At 38.9% G+C, this 24,291-nt stretch overlaps 1 protein-coding gene across 2 annotated transcripts in view; it reads left to right on the top strand.

Annotated features, from left to right (window-relative positions):
• SYTL5 (synaptotagmin like 5) overlaps positions 1 to 24,291 on the top strand; it is a 64,076-nt gene that overhangs the window by 32,594 nt on the left and 7,191 nt on the right. Inside the window, exons 6-13 of one of the 2 annotated variants that reach the window (XM_072852466.1) lie at positions 3,054 to 3,099; positions 4,738 to 4,867; positions 6,694 to 6,800; positions 11,339 to 11,431; positions 16,525 to 16,703; positions 17,581 to 17,683; positions 19,851 to 20,012; positions 23,734 to 23,842. In XM_072852466.1, the coding sequence (XP_072708567.1) occupies positions 3,054 to 3,099; positions 4,738 to 4,867; positions 6,694 to 6,800; positions 11,339 to 11,431; positions 16,525 to 16,703; positions 17,581 to 17,683; positions 19,851 to 20,012; positions 23,734 to 23,842 (929 nt within the window). Of the gene's footprint in view, positions 1 to 2,942; positions 3,100 to 4,737; positions 4,868 to 6,693; positions 6,801 to 11,338; positions 11,432 to 16,524; positions 16,704 to 17,580; positions 17,684 to 19,850; positions 20,013 to 23,733; positions 23,843 to 24,291 lie in introns of both variants that reach the window. The other variant, XM_072852458.1, reaches the window with a different exon arrangement.

The following is a 24,291-nucleotide window of genomic DNA, read 5'->3' as shown; positions in this document are numbered from 1 at the left end:
GGGTGCAGGATTTATTCAATTAGGGGTATTGAGTCATTATGGCAACTTCCTTCTCTACCCGTCATCTCATCCTCACCTGGCCAAATCAGTGTCCTTTGTCAAAGTACACAGTAACCCAGCTGTGTTGCCAGGAGATGCTTTTGGTAGGGGGGCTGAATCATTTTACTGTCTGTGGAAGATGTGCCACTTTCTAAATATTAGTTTGTGGAAGGATTGAGGAACAGCTCATATTTCTCAGTAGAGGGATGAAAATTCCTGTCTTGTACATGCATGCTTAGATACTTTAATTAGATATTTGAGGATGCTTGCTTTAGTTAATCTATTGTTAATTTCTAGAACTGAGTAGTAATTATTAAAAATAACAGCAAAGTTTCCCAGGCTACACTCCGTAACTGTTTTGAGTTTCAAATTAAAAGAATATAACATCTTGTGACACTGTGGCTGTCTTAGATTTTCCTGCATATTTCTGATTTTTGTAATTGCTCTCATCTTTTTAGCTGCTTTGCCAAAATTGGTAGTATTTCACCTACCAGCAGGAAAACTGAGAGAGAATTTTTATTCTTTCTAAACATTTTGGTTTAAGAGAAGATGTACTGAGCTGGGAACAGGGAGTCCCAGGCCATGAGTTCATTTCTTCAACTGGTTTATTTCTACTCCAGCAAAAATGTTTACTGATTTTGCATCTGAATGAACTTGGAGGCTACATCAGGATACATGAGAAGAAATAGCATAGGAATTTCAGGCTTATCTACACAGGCGCACGCTACCCCATCACACTGAGGTCTTGTCTACCACATGGAAATGCCTGACATAGTCAAGTTATAACAACATTTTTCTTTTGCTGTCTACTTAATATGTGTATAAAATGTGTTGAACCTCTCTGTAATAGCAGACTGAAATAAGGGCAGAGTACAGGAGAGGTCTGTTTAGCAGGTTTGCTGTGCAAGTGCTCAGCCGGGCTGATGACTCCTGCAGAACCCCTTATAACATGTTTTCACATCCTTTATCCCAGCCCATTATTACTTCTGAATGCTTCTCTTGATTTACATTAGTTTACACAGTGAGAAAAAAAAAATCTGTAACAACAGTTTTTGTAACAGAAAGTCACAACAATCCATCAAAAGTGGTGTGACATGCAATAAAACTCAGGTTTGCAACATTTTGGCTACTTGCCATACACTGGCAGGTTTGGAAATTAAGGTGTGTGCATCTGAGTCCAACAGCTTTGATAAAATACAGATGACAGCCAGTAACCTTGATTTTTCTGACTTTGCAGCACCAAAGATGCATCTTTATGTAAACAGATAGGACTAAAATTCAACCAAAGCACATTTAGTAGGATTTGTTGATCGCTAGCTCATAAAATTAAAAAGTAGCAGTGCATGTATAGGCATAAGACCATGATTGTTATGCATTATGTACGGTTGTCAATATATGAAATTGGACAGTAATTGTTAAAAAGGTTACCATATGCTCACTAAAAGACAAAAACATGGTTGCACAACATTTGTAGGCAGTCCTGGTGTTTGGGGTTTTCCTCTGTATTCCTTGGTTTTGGTAACTCCACCAATGTGGATTCAGAGCCTGTGCTCGCTGCTTCATGTAGTGGTGAGACAGGAGCTGTTGTGTTCCAGAGTGTTTTTTCTCAGTTCAGCAGCAGTTCTAATAAAAATTTCCATTGTGGTAGAGAAGAGTTTTACTGCAGTTATTCTAAACATGATATGACAGCCTAAACCAAATGAAGGTGAAATTCAGATGTTGTCCAGCACAATGAAGATGCCTGCAGATCTGAAATATTTATTAAGCAAGCTTATTTTGGCTGAAAATGTACTGTAAGTTCCAAAAATTTTACCCAGCAACTTTGCACTACTATTGTCCTCTGGCACTGTATTTTCCATATGGAAAAGCCTTCAATTCCTGCATCCAATTCCTATTTACCAGTAATTTTTTTTTTAAAGTAGTAAGCAGGAATATATGCAAAGATTTCTCTAAATTGTGAAGAATAATGAAAAAGTTTGAGCTGATATTTGTGGAGAAAGAAGAGTAGATCAGCCAAGAACTTGTATTTTTACTGCAAATCAAATTTCAAATGAAAATAAACCTTTAATTGGAAATGTGTTGAAATACCTTTAGAAAAAAATGTCATTGTTTCAAGAGGTCAAAAAAGTGCAACAGCTTACCCTTTCTAACCCTCAATGAGTTGGACTAAGGGACTATTCAATATTTTCTAATAGAAAATGTCCCACAGAAAAATTTCTGCCTCTTGTGGTATTAGACAGCAATTGGGTTCTGGTATGCTGATCACAGATGCTTTTTTGTCACTTTTACTAACACGAAACCTGGCAAAAAGACTTGTCCAACTTTCCTAGCTTTCCAAGGTGGTTGAAAGAATCAACCAGTTTGGGTCAAGAGTCGTTATTGCAATATAAATGGGACAGTGAGCAAGTTGGTGTTTTTCTGGAGAGGATGGAGAGCAGATAGCCAAGGATTTGAGACTTTCTGGAGATAGTGCTGGCATTAACATCAGCTGCAGAAGTGGCCAGAACTGTCATGCAACCGTAGTTTTCCTTTAAACCAAGGAGCAGCCTGGTAGGAAGTGTTCCATGAGTTGTCGCACCTGCTGTTGGCATGTGAATGCAGTTCGAAATGACCATGGACGAATGCAGCTTCTACAGCCTGGACAAGAGTTGCCCATTGGGGCTATTCGCAGTTCTGGTAGAAGTGCTGAAAAACAGGTGTATGTATAAAGTAATTGTAATTCACCCTTGCCTCTATTTTTCTTTCCAGGTGACCATTTCCTCGCAGTGGATCACACAGTTCATCCAGGGCGATGTTATTCTAATAAATTGTTACCATGGCTGTTTTCTTGCAATGGTTTGCTAAATGGGTTGCCTTCGTTTGCTCAAAGCAATAACGCTTTAATACTCTTCTCTTCGTCCCAGAGGGAGCACTCTTTCGCTGAACAGCAGCGATGCAGAGGCCACTGCAGGCCATCTGAAAGGGGCGGTGGGTCCTGTGAACAGAAGCAATGTTTCCATACCTTCTCTCCCAAGGTCGCCGGCACTGAGCACGCGCAGCATGACCGCAGGGTATAGCAGGGTAAGTACATGACCGCAGGGTATAGCAGGGTAAGTACAGCGATGTAGAGCTGAAACCAAATACAGCTGACACCAAACAAGATGACTTGGCTGGTGTCTGCCCTGTTGGATCAATTCGTAGCCCAGAAAGGACAAGCCTGACAGTGAAGATTTTGTTCTTCCTTAATTCTGCTGGGACCAGTGAACATCTCTACTGGAACAGAACTTGTCATGCTTTATCAGTGATATTTTGGGTTTGGCAGACGTTTTTCTTATGTCTAAAAATTGCTGTTAATGTCCATCATTACATAATGAGTTACGGATTCTGAAGTGGGAAGCACAAGGGATGGGAGTAAGCGCTTTTGGCACTTCAGGGCCTTGAGTAAGTGCTGTGAAGTAAGGATGTGACTTCCCAGCATGCAGGGTTCAGCGTGCTCCCACTAACTTCTAAGGGAAACGTTGCAAGCTCAGCACTTGTAGAGAATCAGGCCATACTGCTTTTAGATTTTTCTGGATTTTGACACTGGCCTCTGCATAAATTATGGCATAACACAAAATGTGTGGTAGACCCTTTAGCAAAAGGAAAGATGGGATTCCTCTCACCTGCTGTTAGGCCTCTTGGGATGCAGGTGGCCGCATCTGAGCTAGCTGCCTTGGCTGTTTTGTGATAAGCAGAAGGATGTGGCTCGCATAGCCAGAAGCAGACACTCTCTTCGTTCCCAGACAGCCTGCCTCTTTGTCAAGCAGCTCCTCCTGGCTGTGCACTGAGACGCCCATCCGAATTAGTTTCAGTCACTCCTTTTAAGAAATCAGGATTGTACTAGCAAGTTATTCTAAGTTTCCATGACTTAAGTGTACAAGGAAAGAGACATTTATAGTCAGAGGTAATGCCTTTTACCATTAATGTTTGGGAAAAAGTAGATGAGCTTTTGAGATCAGAGCCCTATCGAATGCGTCAGTTTTTTTCTAACTTCCAAATGCTTGGTCTAATATATTGTCTTTCCTAATTAAAAATAAGTTAGTATATATGAAGGGAAGTTTTGGGACCTGTAAATAAATTAATAGTTGTTTTATTTATATTCTTGCGGGCACACAGACTGACTTGATTTCAAGTGCATTAGATTTGGTTGAAAAAGGCCAATCCATTTAATTTAGATGCAGTTATGTCATTAGCTATTCCTTTACAGGAAGGCAAAAAGCCATAATGATTTCAAGCATATTGGCTTTATTTAAGTGTTATACTGGCATAATTTAATTAGTTTGTTTGGTTTTACCCTGACTGAAATCATTATGCTGGTATAAAAACAATAGGTTTTATCTTTTCTTTCTTTTTCTTTTTCTTTTTTTTTTTTTTAATTTCCAAGCTAAGTGAACTTTTAATAGATTTGAGTGTTTCCCTTCTCTCTCTCCTGATGCATTGCTCTGATTCTTCAGTTGCAAACTATGAATGTATGCATGAATCGCATCTTTGTGCAAATTTTATGCGTGATCTGTGCCAAGCAAAGCAGATTAGATTGCAACCTAAATATATTCAGTAATAGACTGGATGCTAAAGGAGCTTTGGAGTTCTGGGAGCTAATAAAAATGACACTTTTGTAGACTGATAGTGAATAAGCTCGCTTTTTGTATTTATGGGATGTGCGTTTCTCTTATTGGGCAGGACACTGGCTTAGAAAACGGCATGATTATTCCAGCAAGTGAAAGCGTACCTGAAGATTTAGCAAAGAAGCACTGTAGGAAAACATCTGGAACACCTTCCATTGCAGTTTCTAGGGTATCGTTGTCATCAGGCAAGTATTAAGTCTTTTCCTTCTTTCTGCCAGCCTTTATCATCAGAGGATTATTCCTATTCTTGTGACTCTTCTCCTTTTGTTTTTAAAGCACATGAAAAGATCAGATTTATGTTTCGTAGATTTGTTCATATTCATTCTGAAAATTCTTCCCTTTTACTAACCAAGTTTATACCACTTCACAAGTTTTACATTTGAAAAAATGGTAATCCTAACCCCAGTAATGTTGGCACAATGCTAGTGTTAGGTGAATCACATGCTCTTAGAATTGTTACAAGATTTCATTCATAATTGCACGTTGTTAAATCATTCTCTGTGTGGTCAACTGTATAAAATACTACCCATCTGCAGTCTGTATAAAGTACTACTGTGCTGCTGCCATTACATTTCACACTCACTTTGCCCAGAAGCAAATTTGGGAAACAAAGAGCTGTCAGCGAACAAGTCCCTTACAGACTTCATGTCATTTCATTTTATACGTCGTGCACTGAACCAGTCGATTCAGCTGTAATTTACCTCATTTCATGGGAGGCTGTTAGGTAAAGGAGGCCTGCACAGGAAGGTGCTGTCAGAGCCACTTTGCAGCGGTGGCTGGAGATCCTCCTGGTCCTATCTGAAATAGGAGGCAGGAGCACCCTGCGCTCTTCTGCTTCTCCCAGGCACTTGGTCGGCTTCTTACAGGGCTAACAGCGTGGCTTCAGATTTACAGGTTTCTCTCAGAAACACAGCAGGGCTCACTTTATTTCAGCTGAATTTAGCCCAAAGCAGAAACCTAGTGGCATATCCCACTGAGCTAATCAAAGGAGATAACGTTCTTCACCTTAGATTTTTTTCAACTTGAAAGCATCCGTTTCTTTGAGAATATTGTACAGCGCAGCTCCAGGCAGAGGTGTTACAGACTGCTGCTACTTTATGAAGTGAAAATTCTCCTGTTTCTGCTACCTTATAAAGTAAAGGTTTTCCTAGTAGAAAAAAACTGGCCTCACATTACCAAAGCAGATGGATGCTGAGCAAAATTGCAGGCAACCTGGGAACAGGCCTCAGACTCTTCATTGTCTCCTCATTGGAGGATCTCAAAGGACATTAAGCTCAGGAGAATGACCTGTCCTGTCACATCAGCTATAGCCCAGGTAGAAGATGAACAGTTAAAAACTTTCCAGATTCCTACCTGCAGGATCTAAAAGTATTCTCTTCCCCCTCTTTCTTTCTCCATATATTGAACAGTCACACAAAAGATTTATATGGGGAGGACTAAGAAAATCTTTCTCCAAGACTTCTAACATGTCTTATGCCTATAGAGTGGATGAGAGACTTGTAGGACTGAAAGAAACTTGTGCAGGTCTCGAGACTTGTTTGACCACAGGGAACACCACTAATGGTAGAAGTACTTTTCATGTCTATCTGTATCCCTAGTTGCTTAATTCTGAAGTAGACGCTGGGGGGAGTTCGGTGGTGGTGGGAGATGCGATAGTCACTGTGAACACTTGAACTGCAAGTTTTGCAATATTCCAGGCTGATAGGCCTACCAGAGAAAGTAAAAAGCTTGATCTGCAGTATCATCCACAGGAGACAATTACAGCAGATAAATAGTGCAGGGGAAAAAGTATTGGCCAGAAGGCTGAACAGCGTCAGAAAGCATATTTGTCCATTTATCATATTGATGTTCAGTTGTCATAGAGTTTGTGACGGATACCTAAAAGAGTGGTTTGATGTTTTTTTCTTAAAAAACAATTGGGTTTGAGACAACACTAATTAAAGTGTGGAAGATGAAACGGAATATTTTTGTACAAATTATAGCAAACATTTTAATTGGTTTTATTTTCCAGATCGTAGCCGATCTGAGATAGATTTGAGTGAATCTTTCTCTGAAGGAAATGAGGATACTCTGAGCATAAGAAGCAAATCTGTACCTAGTGCCTTAGATCAGGAACTGGTGAGTTATAAATATGTAAATGTTTATCTGGTGGAAATCCTGTTTGTTCAGATTTATGAAATCAGCACTGTATGTATATCTATGTAAAATATAAGTAATCAGAGCATTATTTCAGGGATATTTAATGAGTTTTTAAACAGCTTCATATTCTGAGTATATTGGCTATAGAACAATTCCAATGAATAGTCATGGTTACAGTTTGTTACTGATTTGCTGTTTTTTGAGTTTATAGGTGAAAGAAATCTGGCCTGAAAATAAATTTCAGGCACTATAGTACACATGCCCCAAAGTTCTGTTAATTCATACTTTCTTAGATTTTAATTTTGATGCTGAGAAATGCTAGACTTTAAATGCTTTAATCTTTGTCTGGTTTTGATTTTCCCCTTATATATATTTTTAGCAAATGAATCCCCAACTTTCTGTTCTGTCACTGTTGCTTGCCTCTTCTTCCCGTTCACTGTTTACTCCCATACATCTCCATGCCTTTTTCTATGTATTGTGGGCTGCTTTTCCTGAAGTCATTCACAGCTTCATTCATGCTACAGGGGGAAAAAAAAAAAAAAAAGTTATTTAAATAGGTCTTCACCTAATCATAATTTGTTCTGAAGTTTCCAAATGTGTGCTCATAGCTTAAAAAAACCATAACCCTCTGTATTATGGTTTATGCATTTTGTCTATTGTCATAGTCCTTCCCTACCATCTGCTCTTTTCAGAGGAGCATTGGCCATGGGAGATGTCTCCCCCTGTAGCATTTGATACTTGCGACTTAGTGGAAAACAACATCTTGGGATTCCCATCTGTTTCTTGGATTGTAAGGACTCAGAGAATTTGCCTGCAGCATTGCTTTTTTTGGGTTAATCTTTAAGGAAATTTAAAAAGCCCTTCCTGTGTGTCAGATTTCTGTGGAAGAAAAGCTTCAAAAATAAGTGGTTTATTGTTTAATTGTAGTAAAGAAAAATGATGTGTTCTTGATTAAGAAGCTGGAAAATATTGCAGAAAAAAAGCATAAAATGATAAAATACAGACTTTAAATATCTTTACACCAGTTTTGTGCTCTAATTGTACAGGGTGTGGTAGTTACCACTTAGGGATTTCTGAGGCAGGTGCCAGAGATACCAAGTCCAGAGTGGTTTTCTGTTCTTTGATTTTTGTCTTCCTCTTATTCAGAGGGGCTTTTTTTTCCCCTTTTTTTCTCTCTTTCTTGCTGACTCTGAATTAAATTTCAGATTGCATCTCAGCAACTCTCTAGCTTCTTTGCTAACATAGGAGACCTCTCTTGTGGCATAACCTTGATTTAATTGCTCTGGGGTCTGTGAGGGTGCTAATTCCCCTTTAAACTTAATTCATAACGGGGTTCATAGATCTCTGATTCTACCCATGTCCTCGCTTGCTCTGTCTTATGAAACCAATTGATTGCATTCATCAGCTTTAGTGTTACCATATTTTTTTAGGGTAGTTTGACTCACAGGAGTCCTTCAGAGTCTTGCCCTATATTCATTATGGATGCAGCGTTTCAAGATAAAAGTTGTATTCCTGCTGGAGTTTAGTTTATTTGGTGCTCGATAGAAGAGGCAAAAAGAAAGATATCTGATGAAGATAACAACAGCTCCTGCAGCCTGAGCAAAGTTATACCTCCTTTTCTCCTGCCTGGCTGTGGAGCTGGCTGAGGTCCTTCAGTCTCATTCCTGGGTGATGGGAGCGGACAGCAGTGGTGTGGGAGATGCCACATGTCAATAGGATACACAGATTGCTGGAATTTAGCAGCTGAAAGAGTGGGAAAAGGCTTTTAGCTGCTTTGCTCCCAGCTTTATCAGGAAAACCCGTTATGCATAACAGAGAGATCAGCTGGAAAATTGAATGGGTGTTTTGCTTCTCTGACTTAACATTGCTCTTTATAGTGAAAAGGGACAACCCCCAGAAACCCGTATACTGTAGTACGTATTTATCAAGGAGTATGGGGAACCAGCTAAATCTGGTGTTGTGTTCCAGTGTGAGCACCTTATCTGGAGAGGTGTGTGTTGAATTCCTGACCAAATAGCGTTCATTACATGCTCAGCTGCTTTATTAGAAGTAATTGGATAATGTGCATTTTATAACTCCCACTGGAGACCATGAGATTAATGTCCTACTAGCTCTAACTTTAATAAGCTAATAACACTAACCAATTATGTAGTTGCTGTTCTGTAACACCTCCTGAGAAACGTAATCATTGTGGTGCAAAATGAATTAAGAGCATAGGTTAAACGTTAACCATTTTTTTAGTTTTAGATATCTGCTTGCAGACAACAATTGGTAGTCAGCTAGCTGTCATTAGGACTCTTTGTGAAGCACTGTTGAGTGTCTAGACCTGAAACACCCCAGTCTGAAGATGTTGCCTTACTTTTTTTTTGTCCTGTATTTAATTATTCAGCAATAAAAATGTAGCATTGTTTATTTTAAAGTCCACAGGTATGTATACAACAGTGTAAAGGAAAGAGTTTTGCAGGTGTTACCAGACTTGCTTCTTCCTGTTGTATGAGCAAGAAAGAAAATTGTGTATTCTTGTGCCAAGTTTTAAACTTGAGTACATCACCTGAATTCTGAAGTCAATGAGGAGAGTGGAAGTGAAGGGTGGGTGGGGTTTTTTGTTTTTATTTTAGGGGTTTTTTTGTTTTTACTTTTGAAGGATTAATCGCTCTATCTGTCTCCCTGAAATAGTTTGCTCTGTCGTGCCTGGGTTTCCATGGACTTTTTCCTTAGAGTATAAATATCTATGACTTCTTTTTTCTGTGGGGTGGTAACAGTGCCCTGAACAGATTAGAAAGAGAAGAGACCAGCAGAGGAAGCTCATTGTAAGAACATGAAGCTAAGAGGAATGTTTGCTTCAGTATGTAAATTTTAATCCCAAATAGAGTGATGGCTTGTCCTGATTTCCCTCTGCTCAATATTAAATACGCAGTTACAATTGCAAAGTAGTAATAGAAAATTTTGCATCACTTCCAGCTGGTTTTGTTTCAGTTCAATCACTGGAGCAAAGGAGAAGAGATGTGACAGCTAATTTTATGCATACTAATGACAAATGCTCTGTAGATCTTTACATAAACTGTGACAGTTCAACTCTCCGGCAGCATTTCTTCTCTGCTCTGTTTTTCCTGATTAGCATAGAAGTCTTTGAGACTCCTCAGTTTGAATGCAGTACTCCTCTCTGTAGTTTAAGAGAGTGAGAGCCGCTAAGCAATAGAGAGTGAGGTAGGTCACCACGTGAGATTTTTATAGCTGCAAAGCAGGTATAAGGACATTGAACATTTCACTTCCATTAGAGCTAAAAGCAGAGTCTTTCAAAATACCTGCCATAAGGTTTAAGGAAACGCTTGACATTTCCAAGCTACATTTAATAGGATGATAGCTGTCTGTTGGGGTTTTTTCCTGTAACTTTTACTTAAAGTTAACAGTCCTATTAGGACCATCAACCAGATTTTAAATTTCTTTTCAGATTTTGCTTTATTGCTGTGTTTAAAAAATGAAAATTATTTTTTCCTGTATATGAGCTAAAGATGTTACAGTTCAGTCCTGCTTATTAAAACTCAAGCATATATATGAAGCTGTGCAATTACTGATTTTTCCCTTCATTTTTTAGAATTATACAGGTATAATATACAGAAATAATACAGGAGTTTAATTATTTCTAAAACATGCACATCAACTGGGGTTTTTTGTTTACCCCCTCAAATATATTCAGTGTGTATGATGGCAGGACAAGTTTCTTCCCATGTGGTTTGACAATAACCCAGGGCTTTGAGCACTGCCTGTTAGAAAGTGGGTCTGTGTTAATGATCTTGTTCACAAAATCATCGCCTGTCACCAAAGAGAGTGTGAAGGGGTGCAAGTGTAATGCAAATTGTGTGCTTGTCTGTTTGTGTGAGGGTGACTGATATAAATGTGGATGATAATGGGAAAACTAGATTGCTGGATTGTAAAAAAATATGTCCCATGAAAACATGGAACCTGGACTGTAACCAAGAAATCAATCATCTAATGGCTTCTGGCTACAAATGTCTTCAGGTAAACCTGTATCAGTGGTCCCTTGGCCCCTGGTATCGACCCTTAATTCACTCATTTCTTTTGTTAAGATTTAAAAAATTCTCACCATGTCCCTCTAAGATTTCCAAATCTGAATTCCTGAATGCAAACAGTAGTAAGTAGAATAAGGTAATTCACATGGAATTGTTAGTAGACATGGAAGTGGGTTTTGTTTATGTGCACAGTTGTTGGCCATACAAAAGTATGCACATCCAGAATAAGATATGAATTGTGTGTGTCAAGTTTTTCAGTTCTTATGCAGTTGAACCCTGAAACCATAACAGCGTCTTTTCCCCTTATGCTGTGTGCCTGTGCAAAGATGTGGAAAATGTAAATCAAAATTCCTCTAGAGATTAGAATTTTGAATGCATGCTGCACCATCTTCCTAAAGTGGAAAATATATGAAGCAAAACTAAGCAACAGAAGCTGACCAAATACAGAGCAGAACACGATGACTAAAATGCCTGTTTGTCATTTAGGATTATCTGGATGAAACAGAAGAAGATATTGATGATATAGTGGCCTCTCGTTATTCAAGGAAACATGGACATTTGACAAGTGGATTATCAACAGTAAGATCTTGAGTAGAAAACATATGCTTTTTCCTTCCACAAAAGACCATTGTTCCTCCAAAAAAGAGTTTAACTTCATACCACTTAGCAGTAGATCATCTTTCATCCTGCACTTGAGAAACATCCTTTAACATTTAGATAGTTTTTCTGTTACATTTTTAATGCTGTTCAAAGTTAAAATGCTGTTCTCTGCAGCACATGGAAAGAGAAAACCATTTTGCATACTCATCAGCAGATTTCCTCACATGCTCAGGTTACTACCAAGCTGACATGTGGAGAAGGCAAACCATAGGTGTTTGCAGTACGTGACTGCTCAGCTTTGCACAGGAGCACTTAATCTTAATTTACGTGAAATGAAGACAACAAGGCTGTGGTGGGATCTTCCATCTCAAAGCACTTTCTGATTGTCCAGGTTCTTGGGACACAAATACTCATCTGTACGTTTGCATACATAACACTTCTGTGGCATCATTGTCCATCCCCCAACCCAACTTCTCCTATTCTTCATGACATGATTGCTATGCCATGCACATCTGAAAAGTATTTCCCTTTACAATGAGGAGGGAGATACTTGGGGATTTTGGTTGGTGACAGCTTTTCTACCTTTTGCAATAAGTGTAGTATTTTTGTGTTATATCTTTTTGTTTCTTGTCATACCCACAAACTATATAATGTAAATCAGATGTCTGAGTCTTGCAGTTGTCTAACTGTTGCAACTTAATGTTGGTTTTAAAAGGATAGCTGCGTTTTCAGGTTGTAACAGGTGCTTGAGATGCAACAAAATTGGTATAACAAGCCTTATGCAGTTCATTATGCAGTCTTTATTCACTGGGAAAGAAAATTGATTATATAATTAACCTTTAACATGTCTAGTTTATGACTACCTGCTGTGTACCTCATTTTTGGGATCTGACACTTAGGATGTGGGCAACTGATAGCATCTTCAGAAAAGTCGCGGAGCCCTCTCTGGCCACTCTTCTTCATGACTTGTGCCTAAGAATAGCTCTGGTCAGCATATAGAGTATCAGAAAACTGCAACAAACTCCAGGTAAAAGATGAGAGAGTTGAAGAGGATGAAGAGACATGAGGAGTCTGTATGCTAAAAGGGAAGAGAAGATTTGGTCCATGACAGTAACCAATGAACTGTCCTTTCTAGACTGCATCCCCATTAGCCCCCGTGCAAGCAGGGCCCAGGGAATGCCCACTTAAGTTCTTGATCCCAAAGAGATGGAGTTGGCTGAATCCAAGTTTGGCTTACCTGGGGAGGAGAAAGGGCTGAGAAAATTGCCATCACAGAGCATTTTGGTATCTTAGATCTGGCCATGTCCAGACCCTTTTCCTTTCTAATTTGTGTAGTTTGCAGAAACAGCCACAACAGAGACGTGTGGCCCTTCACACCAAATCAGACTTGAGCAAATGCAGCCTGTTGACACTGGTCTAGTTAGACCCACTTACCCAAGGTTGACTGTGTCTCATTGTCTCCAATGCTTGCTGGTCCCATGTATTTTATAGACAGAATTATTTTTATTTCCTCTGAATATTGATATGAGGGTTGCAGGTGCTTAAGTGCTTTCTCTGTTTAGGCCACTAATTGAGCTTCTCTAAATTGCATGAGAACCTTCCCTATAGGTGCTGTAGGCAGCATTCTGTCTGTGCGTTGGGTTTTGTCCTTTGCTGTAGATTTCTCTTTGACCTTTTTCTTAAGCAGAGCGTAGCTTTTCCAGTGCTATAGGTTTGAGATAATCTCAAATCTCAATGCTCTCATTTCTATGTATTCACCATGACATGATTTTTAATGTCACTGCATGCTACATTAATGGCGAAGTTGCAAAAGGCAAGCTGCTTCTCCCTGCAAGAGCAGGTCAAATTTACAGGTTCTTTTTTTTTAATTCCCCTTAAGTGTGTGTTACTAGCATTCCCCCTCTCTCTTATTTTTGCCTTTACTCTGCTTGTTGTAAGCCTTTGAGCCTTCTGCACAGCATGGACTTTTTCATGTACTTATCTGTCAAATGACTGTGTACTATTAAGTCACGTTGAAATAACGTTATTAATGAACAGTAGGCTCTGCATGTTTTTTCTTTGTTTTCTCTTTCTTTTTTCAAATATGAGAATTTAAAGTACAGTATGGGTACTCTGACAATGAGCGTTTGAGGTAAAGGAAGAAATATCTCAAAGGGTAAATATACTTGAAATCTACCTGTAACATGAGTGAGCAAAAATGGAAATGGAGAGTGACGTTGAACAGGAACTGTATCAGCATTAGGGTATTTTTCTTCATGTTTTCCCAAAGCTAATACATGAACTGTGTATTTAGTTTTCTCTGCATCCTTCACAGATTCCTCTCCTAAACATATTAAAATGTTGTTGTCAAGACCCATCACATCAGTAAGACTGAATTGTTCCAGTGCCTTACTGCAGCTATAAGATATGATGCAAAACAAATGTAATACGTAGTGATGCACTAAAATGAGGCTCCACATCCTCCATATGTGGTGGTTGTTTACTACTTTTGAAACTGGAAAATGAGTAGATTTCTTAAGGACATTACATTTAGCATATGTAATGTCCAGTGTAAATGCCACAGAACAGAGTCTGTAGGGAAAAAAGTCAAGTATATCAAATACTTCTACTAAATTTGTGTTATTTCATTTGTGCTTTGTAAGCAGTTCAGAAATTGTGTTTGCATAAATTCTAGGACCAGAGGTCATCTGTTTGTTTAGGACTTTCGGGGGGGGCGGGGGGGTGGGGGGTGTGTGTTCCCAATCATTTATCCCTCGCTGCCCGCTTACCTAAAGATCAAGAAAAAGAATATTTGGATTCATTAGAGAACAACTCATCCACCTCCTCGTGCTGGTATAACCTCATTTATTTTCTGAAGTGGGCACACAAATTGTTACTTTCCTGTTACAGGGATAATTTAGCCATTTTGCAGCACACACTGGGACTGTTAAATTCACTTACAGTGTCCAAGGATACCTATTTTCATGTATGCTAGAGGTGGAAATGCATAAATGGTAAAGGCTGGAGTTTAGCTCGAGGCATGTTAGGAATAGGAGGAAATATGACACATTCGTTGGTGTGTGTTGCTAATTCTCCAGTAATTTGAACCAGTCCTGTTCATGGAATTTCAGCCAATGGTACAAAAGAATAAAAGGACAAGCATTTTGCTTTTTTTTTTTTTAATGAAGGATAAAGAAGGCCAGCCAAAATACAAAAAAGCCACCCTTTTTTGCAGTTTATTATTCCTACATGATGTATAAAATTATCTTTATGGGTAATGATTGCTTGTTCTGGTTTTTCATGACTGTTGTGGTTTACCATATTGACACAGGCCTGTTTATCCCTCCAGCTTTCTTTGCTGCATGGCCCTTAGGCAAGGTGCTCGGAGAGTTGAGTTTTGCCACAGCCCAATTCTTTTTGTGTGGTTCTTCCCCTTGACTCTGTTCTTCCTCCCTGCAGCCGATAAGGAAGGAGGTAGATCAAGATGTAGTTTCCCTTGAGCTCGTTGGCGAGATTTCCAACTACTGCTCTAGCAAGCAGAGGGGGAAACTGTTTCCCCCAATATTCTATTACTGCATTTTTTTCCCAGAGAGTGACATGTTTAAACACTTGTGTGTGTTTTTATCTATTCTTACAAACTCCACAGAGAAACCGCCATTTCTTACAAAGGTGCCAATCCTGCAAATACATGAATGCTTAGCTTTTGACTAGCTTAAGTGAGAATTTACGTCATGCAGACATAAAGGAGGACAAATCCAAATACAATCCAATACAAATCCACATATGCTGAGCTGGTGTTCTAAAATGTAATTTGTTTATTTTGATACAGCAGATACTTGATTTCTATTTAATTACCTTGAGCCATGTGTCCTTCAATACTTGAAGTATATGGAAACACTTAGCTCTTCTCTGATTTGGTGATACCTTTTTCTTTCTTGCTTGCTATGGCTTTGCAATACAAACTTCCTTTACCTGTCTATATAGGTAAAGATTTATCACTGCACTTATTCTTTCTTATTGCAGCTATCTAATGCTTCTTTCTCTTGACCTTTTGCACTGCCTTCTTTAAAGAACTCCCCAGAAGGTTCTGACAGAAAATGGACGTATTTAAATGTGCCTGAAACAGACGGTGATACTGTGAGTTCTCCTGAATCTTCTGCTTAGCTTACTTTTAAGGTTTCTCTCTTTTCTCCCTTTGTGTTGAAGACTATACCTGTGTGTCTTGCAAGGTTCCTATATGTTAGGATTTAGATGGTTATATATGTTTTTGAGCAGTCTTGCTCAGTGACTTAAAAGAAAGCATGCACCAGATTTCTCGAATACCTTTGGTTCTGGCAGTGTGCATATTGGTCTGGTTTTCTTTAAAAATATTTAGTTCTTTCCTAATTGTAATCTTTTGGAAGAGGAAATCCTTATAGCAATACACTGTATGGTAAGAGTGAAAAAAAGAGATTGGGGGGGTGTGATATATTACGCTGCAGTGGAAAATTTTGTGGGATTTTTGCTAAACTTTTTTGGCTTTAGGAAACTGCTGAAATGGTGGGTAAGGAATTTTGCTCATTCTTGTAGAATTACTAATGAGAGGTGGGTGTCGCCCTAAACAAACATGCTTTTATACCATCTCCATTATGGGAAGCATACTTATAACTTTTTCTGTTGGTTCTGTCAGTAGTTGTCTTATGAGACTCAGTAAAAATTAGGTGGACAGCTGAGCCAGAAAGGTGATTTTTTTTTTTTTTTTTTTTTTTCTGCTTGGAACTTACGTGAGCTTACAGTTTATGTAGCCTGTCTGCTCTTCAGTTCATGCATGAATTAAATAGTGGTAATTTAGATTTAGTCATGTTTATAAATAGGTTTGAGTCCTGCATGGAAAAACATCAACTGTCTAGACATTTAAGCTATTATTAATTATAGTTCTTATTCCCTTTTACAGTAAATAGAAGCAAGTGGTATTTCTGTTCTACAATACATGTTTTTACAGCAAGTTCTAACAAGCGTGACTATATTGCAAGGCTGTGACTGTATGAAAAAAGCAGACTCTGGAAATGAGTAATTTGTTTAAGCCTCTAAGTCCTGTTTCTCTGCCCTTCCAGACTAGCATTCACAGCATGCTGAGTGTATATAGTGAAACTGGTGACTATGGCAACGTGAAGGTCAGCGGCGAAATCCTTCTCAACATCAACTACAGCTACAAAACAGGTGCCCTCAACATCCTGGTAAAAAGTTGCAGGAACCTGGCCGTTGCAGATGAGAAGAAGCAAAGGACCGATCCGTAAGCACAGAGAAGAATTTCCTTTTAGGCTCTGCTAGGGGTGTCCTCCACCACGTCATGCACAGTGACGTAGCCTGGGGTTGTGATATGAGCCTGAGAACTCATAGGATCCAGTTGCTACAAGCCAGTGTTTTGATGGTGGTTGGTTTGGGATTCCCTGTGGGAAATGCATTTTCAATGTGTTTGTTAGGGCAACGTGTGCCTGTTCTGGGGAAACAATAAGATTACTTAAATTATCAACCCGATTGATAGCAATCTCTGCAAAAGCGCAAAAAATATAAAGGAATATGGAGGCTGAACTGCTTTCTTACTTCTAGAATCAAAACTAAAATATATGAGAGGAGTGATGTTTTGGAGGGAGGGAGGGAGGGATAGGGGTAACTTTGGTTTCACGCATCTATAGATTCACTTTGCAAGGACCATGTTTTCTGAGCTTCTCATTATAGTTTTCAGTATAATATATAAATTCTCACATCAGGAAGTAATAATTAGTGTCTGTAATCATGTGTAATCCTATCATATGCAAGGTGTGAAGTTTTTCATTCTCTTGTATTTTCAGTGTATGTGTTTTCATATGTAACCAGGCAGTAATCGTAAATTACAAAAGGGAAAGTGTTAGGAAAGCTTTCTGCATTTCTGAGGATGAGTAAATTAATTTAGCTCTGCCTTTTGTTATTCTGATCCTATCTGAATAACATTGCTATGTTTGTAGATAAAGACCATACCTTTCCATGTTTCACATATTCTGTTACATGTGTACATTGTTTAGACTGCAAAAATTAATTTCCTTGTACATGTTGCTAATGCAGAAATGTCAGGTCCTTGCTCAAACTGGTCATGTTTATTCCTTGCTAATAACTTACTACTTGATCTACAGATATGTCAAAGCATACCTTCTGCCTGATACGTCCCGCCAAAGTAAACGCAAGACCAAAATTAAAAGTAACAGCACCAATCCAGAATTTAATGAAACGCTGAAGGTGAGAACACTGTCTCTCTCTCAGGCTGTGATGAATGTTCTGCTTGGGCTCACAGGCATTTTCTATAAGTGTTCCAGTATGGGGATTAGAATTTGGAAGAGATGTCTCAAAAGGCATGTATTTAAGCAAAACTGTCTAGTAATCCCATGAGTTGTAATTTCTGGCTTTCAGCCAGAAACAGTTTTTGTTTGGTTCTCCCCTTTATAGGTAAAACTTCTATTAGTTTCCATAGATGTCTTTCAAACCTGCCAGTGTTCCTGTCTAACCTGAGCTCAGAGATGTTAAAAGCATCTTAAAGATTTTGTAAGCCCTAAATTAGCAACTGATGCTGAAATAGAGCTAGATTAAAACTTCCCATCTAAGTGATTTTGAAGAGAAAATAACCTTTTGCAGTAAAATCTGAGTTTCTCTGGAGGCTTTAGTTTATTTTTAAAGCAGAACTGACTTTGATAAGAAAATGCCAGCAATGGCTTCACTACCTACCTTCTTAAAAAGCTGTGGTGAAGTTCATTTTCTATTGCAAAAGACGATGACAGATTACTTCCTTGAGGGCTGGTGGAGCAGAGTGCCCAGGCTCTTCCTTCCTTGCCTTTTACCCACGTCCACTACAGAGGCTGAACTATTTTGAGGTCCTCATGAACTGCTTGTTCACCTCCTTGGCTCTGTGGTGCAGGTGGGAATGGCAGAGTTTCTGCCCAGTTCACTGCCCATCTGGTACCTGGACCACAAGGCTCCTGATGATTCCCCTTCCTTGTCGATTGACGAGAGTTATCCCAGCCAGCTGTCATGAGGCCAGAAACTTTTTTGTTTCTCCTGAAAAAATTTTTTTTTGTAATTTCAGTGATGTTAAATAAGTTTCTTATAATAGAGGCTAATAGATGTTCCATGGCCAGTACACTTGGCTTAACTTGGCTACAAAACCATTTTGCAGACTTACACACACCTGGCCAGACTGCTCACCAAGGGAGAGTCCCTTGTATAGCCTCATTTTTAAATGGTTTATAGTAAAGTTGAGACTTGCCTGAACTGGAAAAAAAAGGTGTTAGACTCCATTTAGCAAGGAACATAGTACGAAACGTGTTTGCTAGTAGGGAACTTGGTGAGGATAGGACCTAGCAGCTTGCTAAAAATGTGAATTGTAACAAAGAGGGCTTACTTGAATCACGGGTAGGTAAGCAAGAGCTACATCTGTTTGTCCCAACTGTTACTACTGTTAGAAAAGAAAAATAATTAAATGTCTGTATCTTCCCTCTTTGACTTTTATCCCATTGTTGCTAAATATGACATCTCTCTCAGTGGAACTGTTGACATCTAGGATTAAGCATTGTAGACATATCTATACATAAACAGCCTACTTGTGTGGCTCGCCAACTGACTTGACTGTTTCAGCTTTTGGACAATATGTGTCTGTGTCCAGACATTGTTCTTGATGCAAAAAAGAAGACATCTGGGTCTCCTCAGCTAACACTAAGAGAAGGGTGAATTTCAGGGAATTAATGGGCCTTTTGCTAAAAGCAGAGTGTGCAGAGCTAGAATTCCAGATGTTTATAATTTTCTGTGTATTTGCTAGAATATGATGTTTCTTCAGAGGAGTTTTTTAATAGCTTTCAAAACCAACAACGGTTACTCAGACCGAGACGCTTGGTGAACGCTTTGCAGATGCAATTTTACTTGTTTTCGGAACAATTTCATAAGTTACAAAGATACAATTGAAAAGGAGAGGAGGACACTATTTCTAGAAAGAAGTGTACAGCAGACTCTCTTTAGGAATTAAAGAACTGGTGGGGTTTCTTCTTAAAAACTAAACTTTGATGTTGATCTGCTTCTTTCACATAAGCTTATAAGGAAATAACAGGATCATAGTTTTAAGCATCGTAATTTACTTTGTAGTCATAAATACCCAGTAAATAATACAGAAAAAACACAATCATGATAGTAACATTAATTACCATTGGGTGCATATCGCAAAGAAAAGAGTTAGGTTTAACATTAACATTATGAGCTTTCTAGCTACATCAGTCTTGTTTGCAAAGAAAACAAATCTCTCATGCTTCATTTGTTAGCTGCTGTGGGCTTTGTGAAATCGAGCTAGAGCTGTAAAAGGCTCCATGGAAACTATTATTTATGCTTATTCTGAGAGTTTCTTTTTCTCTTTTTCTGTTGGTAGTATGTCATCAGTCACACACAGCTAGAAACCAGGACCCTGCAGCTTTCTGTCTGGCACTATGACAGATTTGGACACAACAGCTTCCTTGGGGAGGTGGAAATTCCATTTGATTCCTGGAACTTCGAAAATCAGGGCGATGAGTGGTTTGTGCTCCAGCCCAAGGTAGGGGTTTCCAGGGGCCGGTGAAAGTGTTGCAAAGCAAATTTAGCAAGGCTTAGTTATTTTTCCTTTGGAATGCGTTTATAAAATGGTGACTTTATGAGTGTCTAATATGGTAATAAAAATAATATCTTTGTTCTTTATTAAATCAAAACATATGGGTTTTAAAGTCTTCATGAAAACTTTACATATGATTGGCTATTTAAAAACAAACAAAACCCCCCCACCTTTTAAATAAACTGTAAGTTCATCTTGTAAGAAACTGCAGTGGAGAAATGACCTAGTAAAGAAATTGATTTTTTTTTTTTTTTTTAAATAGCATGTAAAGCAAAGGACTTTTCTACCACTCCTCCCTACCCAACACTTAACAGTTTGTTAAAGAAATAGATCTCTCTTGTTTCAGTTCAAAGTGCTTCACACTTTTCAGCTGTGACAAAATGACTTCTTAATCTCTTATTCACCTTAACTAGGAAGGTACAAGATAAGGCTTCTCAGCAGGCAAATCAAGTGGTCTGTGAAACAGGACTTGCATTGTGCTTAGCTAAGGATAGGATGGCTTCTGTCTCTAGGGCACCCCCTGCTTTGGCAAAGGTGTTTATTTTTGGAAGAGATTCAAAGAGCTATGGTAAACTAGAGGATTAAGGGCTTCTGCCTTGCTTGCTCCTGCAGCAGCCAGAATCCCCAGAAATTCCAGTGGTTTAGATTGCCATTTCAGAAAGTGTCTTTTTCTTCCTGCAGAAAAATCCAAGGTTTTACTGCAAGTGATGTGGAGATAGACTCAGGTGACTTGTTTGCTCTGTGTTCATTATTTTCAAGGAAATAGTGTTACATTCGGGGTTTTAGGAGGGAGTGTTTGATTTGTGCCTTTCTCTCAGGTGGGAGATTAATCTGATTGCTGTATGATTAATTTCTAAGTATAGTCCTTTGTGAGGCTTATATCTAAACTGTCACAAATTTATATTTTAGTAAATAATTTGCCAGAAGATACATAAGGAAATTGGTCTCCTCTTTGAGCACTTACACACCTCACACTTCGTAAGTGGCAAGGAAGATCATTCCCAATTTCCTAGTTCAGCTTTGTTAATAAGGGTGACCACCAGCTCTTCCTTCATGGTCCAGACGAGGTGAGACCAGGAAGAGAAAGTGGCTAACGATGGCAAACATGTTTCAGTCAGCACTGTGTCCAGGCCAGGATTATACTGTCCTCCTTATAGGCTTGCTTCGTCTAAGTTACTTTTCTTGGGTCTGCTCTTAAGTAGAAGAAATGTCTACTACATCTCTGTCATAGCTCTGGCTGGTGTCAGTTGTTGCTCTTATTTAGTACCCACCAGCCTACAACAATAAGATACATGTCTAGTATTTGTTTTGCTTGCAGTTTGTATGCAATGTTGGTCTGAAATTGAGCTTTTTATTGTGCAGTAGGCTCTTTGTCATCTCATTTCAGTCTTTGGGGATTTATGTGTGTATGGGTGGTTTCTTTTAATCCTAACGGGGAAAAAAAAAGGCAGTCATGAAGCTCTCCTGCTCAGGAAAAAAGTAATGAGGTGCTAAGCATTTCAGCCATTCCAGCTGGAAGGTGTTGTCTGATTATTTCCAAACCCATTAAAAGGATTTTTAAATCAGTTCTTCTTTACCAAAGAAAGCAAACACAGAATTGGTCTTGTCTGCCTCCTAGGTTGTTATAAATAATGTTTCTAAACTTAAAATGTTGCTAAGATTTTTGATCATTTTTGATTAGGTTTTCTTTTTAAATATCAATTATTGCATTTTGAATTAAAAAAAAAAAAGCACAGGTTAATACACAGGCAAATTAGATGCTGTTCTCCCATATGATCTGCCTGATAGGGACAGGAATGGCAGTGAAACATTTCCCGGGTTTTATGACAGCGCTTTATTTGTTCTATCATGAATCATTTAGCTGCTTTAGTGAAAAGGTTGGAGACTTTAAGACCTGTTTCTTCTATGGGCATTGAATGTCTCTTTTCAAGAGGAGTGTGGTTAAATCAGAAAAAGAAGAGAAAATAGTTCTGTGGTTAAAGAGAGGGCAGAGTCTAGAGCCATGTTATGTGTGGGTTTGGGGGGGAGGTTGACAAATTGTTCCTGACATAAGAACTTATACCATCGCTTGTCCACCAGTAGAACAGAAAAAATAATCCTTGCTGCCTTTATGGGAAACTTGACCCTAAACTTGCATAGTTTAGACCGTAAGCGAGCTGCCTGACTGGCAAGATTTAGATGTTGTGCAAATTATTCCACAGCCATTTACTACAGGTTTTCTTTTGTCCTCTGTTGTAGCAACTGGCATCAGACAGTGGTGGAGACAGGACCGTTTTTCCCAGAGTCAGTGCAGGAATGCCTGAGTTGCTGTAAAAGTGCTTCAAAGTCTCAAAAGGGCCATGCTGTTATCGCTAACATTGCTTTGTCCCCTGTCCCATCCTTGTGTACAGACTTAGCCCCACTAAACCTGGTTAGTGCCTTAGCCTGGAGTCTACGATATGAAGGCAGTGCTGACTCTGTTGCATATCGCTGTATATATTTCTGGTGGGGGTTTTTTGGTTCTGTTTTCTCTTGATAATAGAATTTTGACCTTCCTGGGGAGTCGGGAAACAAGCATTTGCATTCTCTGAATGCATTTCAGAGAAAGACTCTCACCAATCAGACATTTGTCTATAAGCAGTTCTTTAAAGGCTTGTGTGGTACCTTGGTGTGTGTGTCTCGGCACTCGGGGTCCTCTCTCTTTATACATGTCCTTTGTCCCTGTTGAGAGATCAGGAAGATTTGTTGATTGGTACCCAAACCTAGGCACTGAAGCGTGTACAGAAATGTGAGCATCTGAGTAGTCCTGCCTCCATTACTGGACATCACTGAGCCAGGTTAGCATGTGCCTGAGTCTTTCATAGACCTGATCTCTAATGTAAATGTGCAAGACTTGTTTTTTCACTGCACTTTATTTTTCTAGAAGTCAGTTTGAACTGGCATAACATGTTCTCTCTGTGTTGCATCTATTGGTTTTAAAATGTAGTTTCCAACTTCTTACAATGCGAATGGGAGTTCAGCATGCATCAGTGAAGGCCTAATGTTCTTTTAACAAGGACGCTCTGAAGAGCACTGAATGCATTCCTTCTGGGCAAGATTCAAACATTTCTAAAACAAAAAGATGCAGAAATAGTTGCTGTGTAGAAAAGGCCAAGGATGTTGGGAATAAGTTTTCAAGAGGTTTTTCTTTTTCAGAGCTGGACTCTGCTCTGTTCCCTCCCCTTGGCTCCCCACATCTCCATTCTGAGAGTGACTCAGGAGTGACTCGTCTAAAGTACATGAAACCAATTACCGTTTAAAATCCTGACTGGGGGAAATAGGGGCTGAATGTCAGCTTAAATTAGCTACAGTTTACATGTCCAGAAATAAGTTTGAGAGGGTTTTTTTTCTGTTTGCTTCACTTATTCAGGCTAGATATATCTCTCCTCTGTATGTTCACTGAACAGTGTCTGATGCCATGTGGCTTTATTCTTCTGAAAACTTGCATTCCCTAGCTCATAAAGTTTTCTAAAATGTGATCGCATTCAATCTGGAATGTCAAAGTATCTGGAAGTGGACTGGTATGTCTTGATATGTTTAAGAAGTGTTTCAAACACTATATTGGTACAACAAAATTAAACTCAAAAGGAGAAGGTGAATGCTTAACCTTAGCATTTCTGGGTTTTTTTGTTTGTATTTTTCTTTTCAGGTGGAGGTTGTGACAGATGTTGGGCTTCAATATAAAGGAGAACTGACAGTTGTTTTACGTTACATTCCCCCAGACAAAAACCTAATGCTTCCTCTAGGGCAGTTTCAAGGTAAAACAAACATTAATGGCAGCGTATGATAACATCCCTCTGCGTAATAAATGTGCTCACCTAGGGTGAAGTAATGGTATTAGTGAAGATTGAAATCATACTTAAATATACTAGTTGTCTTCATCTGTGGAAATTTTGAGCTGTGAGTAAATTTCTCCTGCTCCGTCCTCTTCTCTTACATTGAACTTAAGGGGAGAGAAGGGAAGAGGAGTGTGCAGTCAAGTGTTGATGCATGGCTGTGACCTAATTAAAAAAAAAATCAAACATTAGATAACATAATCAAGGACAGCCACATAGAAATAAATAGTCTACATCATAGTCTGTGGGTTCTTTGTTCCACTAGTTATATACAGTGTATATCTGGTTAAGGTAATAGACTTCACTTAGTTCTTCATGCTTAATTGTCCTTAAGCTTACCTATCTCCTCATTTTCACTCTTTTTTCATGCT

This window comes from Ciconia boyciana, chromosome 1 (genome assembly GCF_034638445.1).
Source record: "Ciconia boyciana chromosome 1, ASM3463844v1, whole genome shotgun sequence".
Classification (NCBI taxonomy): domain Eukaryota; kingdom Metazoa; phylum Chordata; class Aves; order Ciconiiformes; family Ciconiidae; genus Ciconia; species Ciconia boyciana.
The sequence above is the reverse complement of the archived record's forward strand: the minus strand, read 5'-3'. Positions and strand labels throughout refer to the sequence as shown.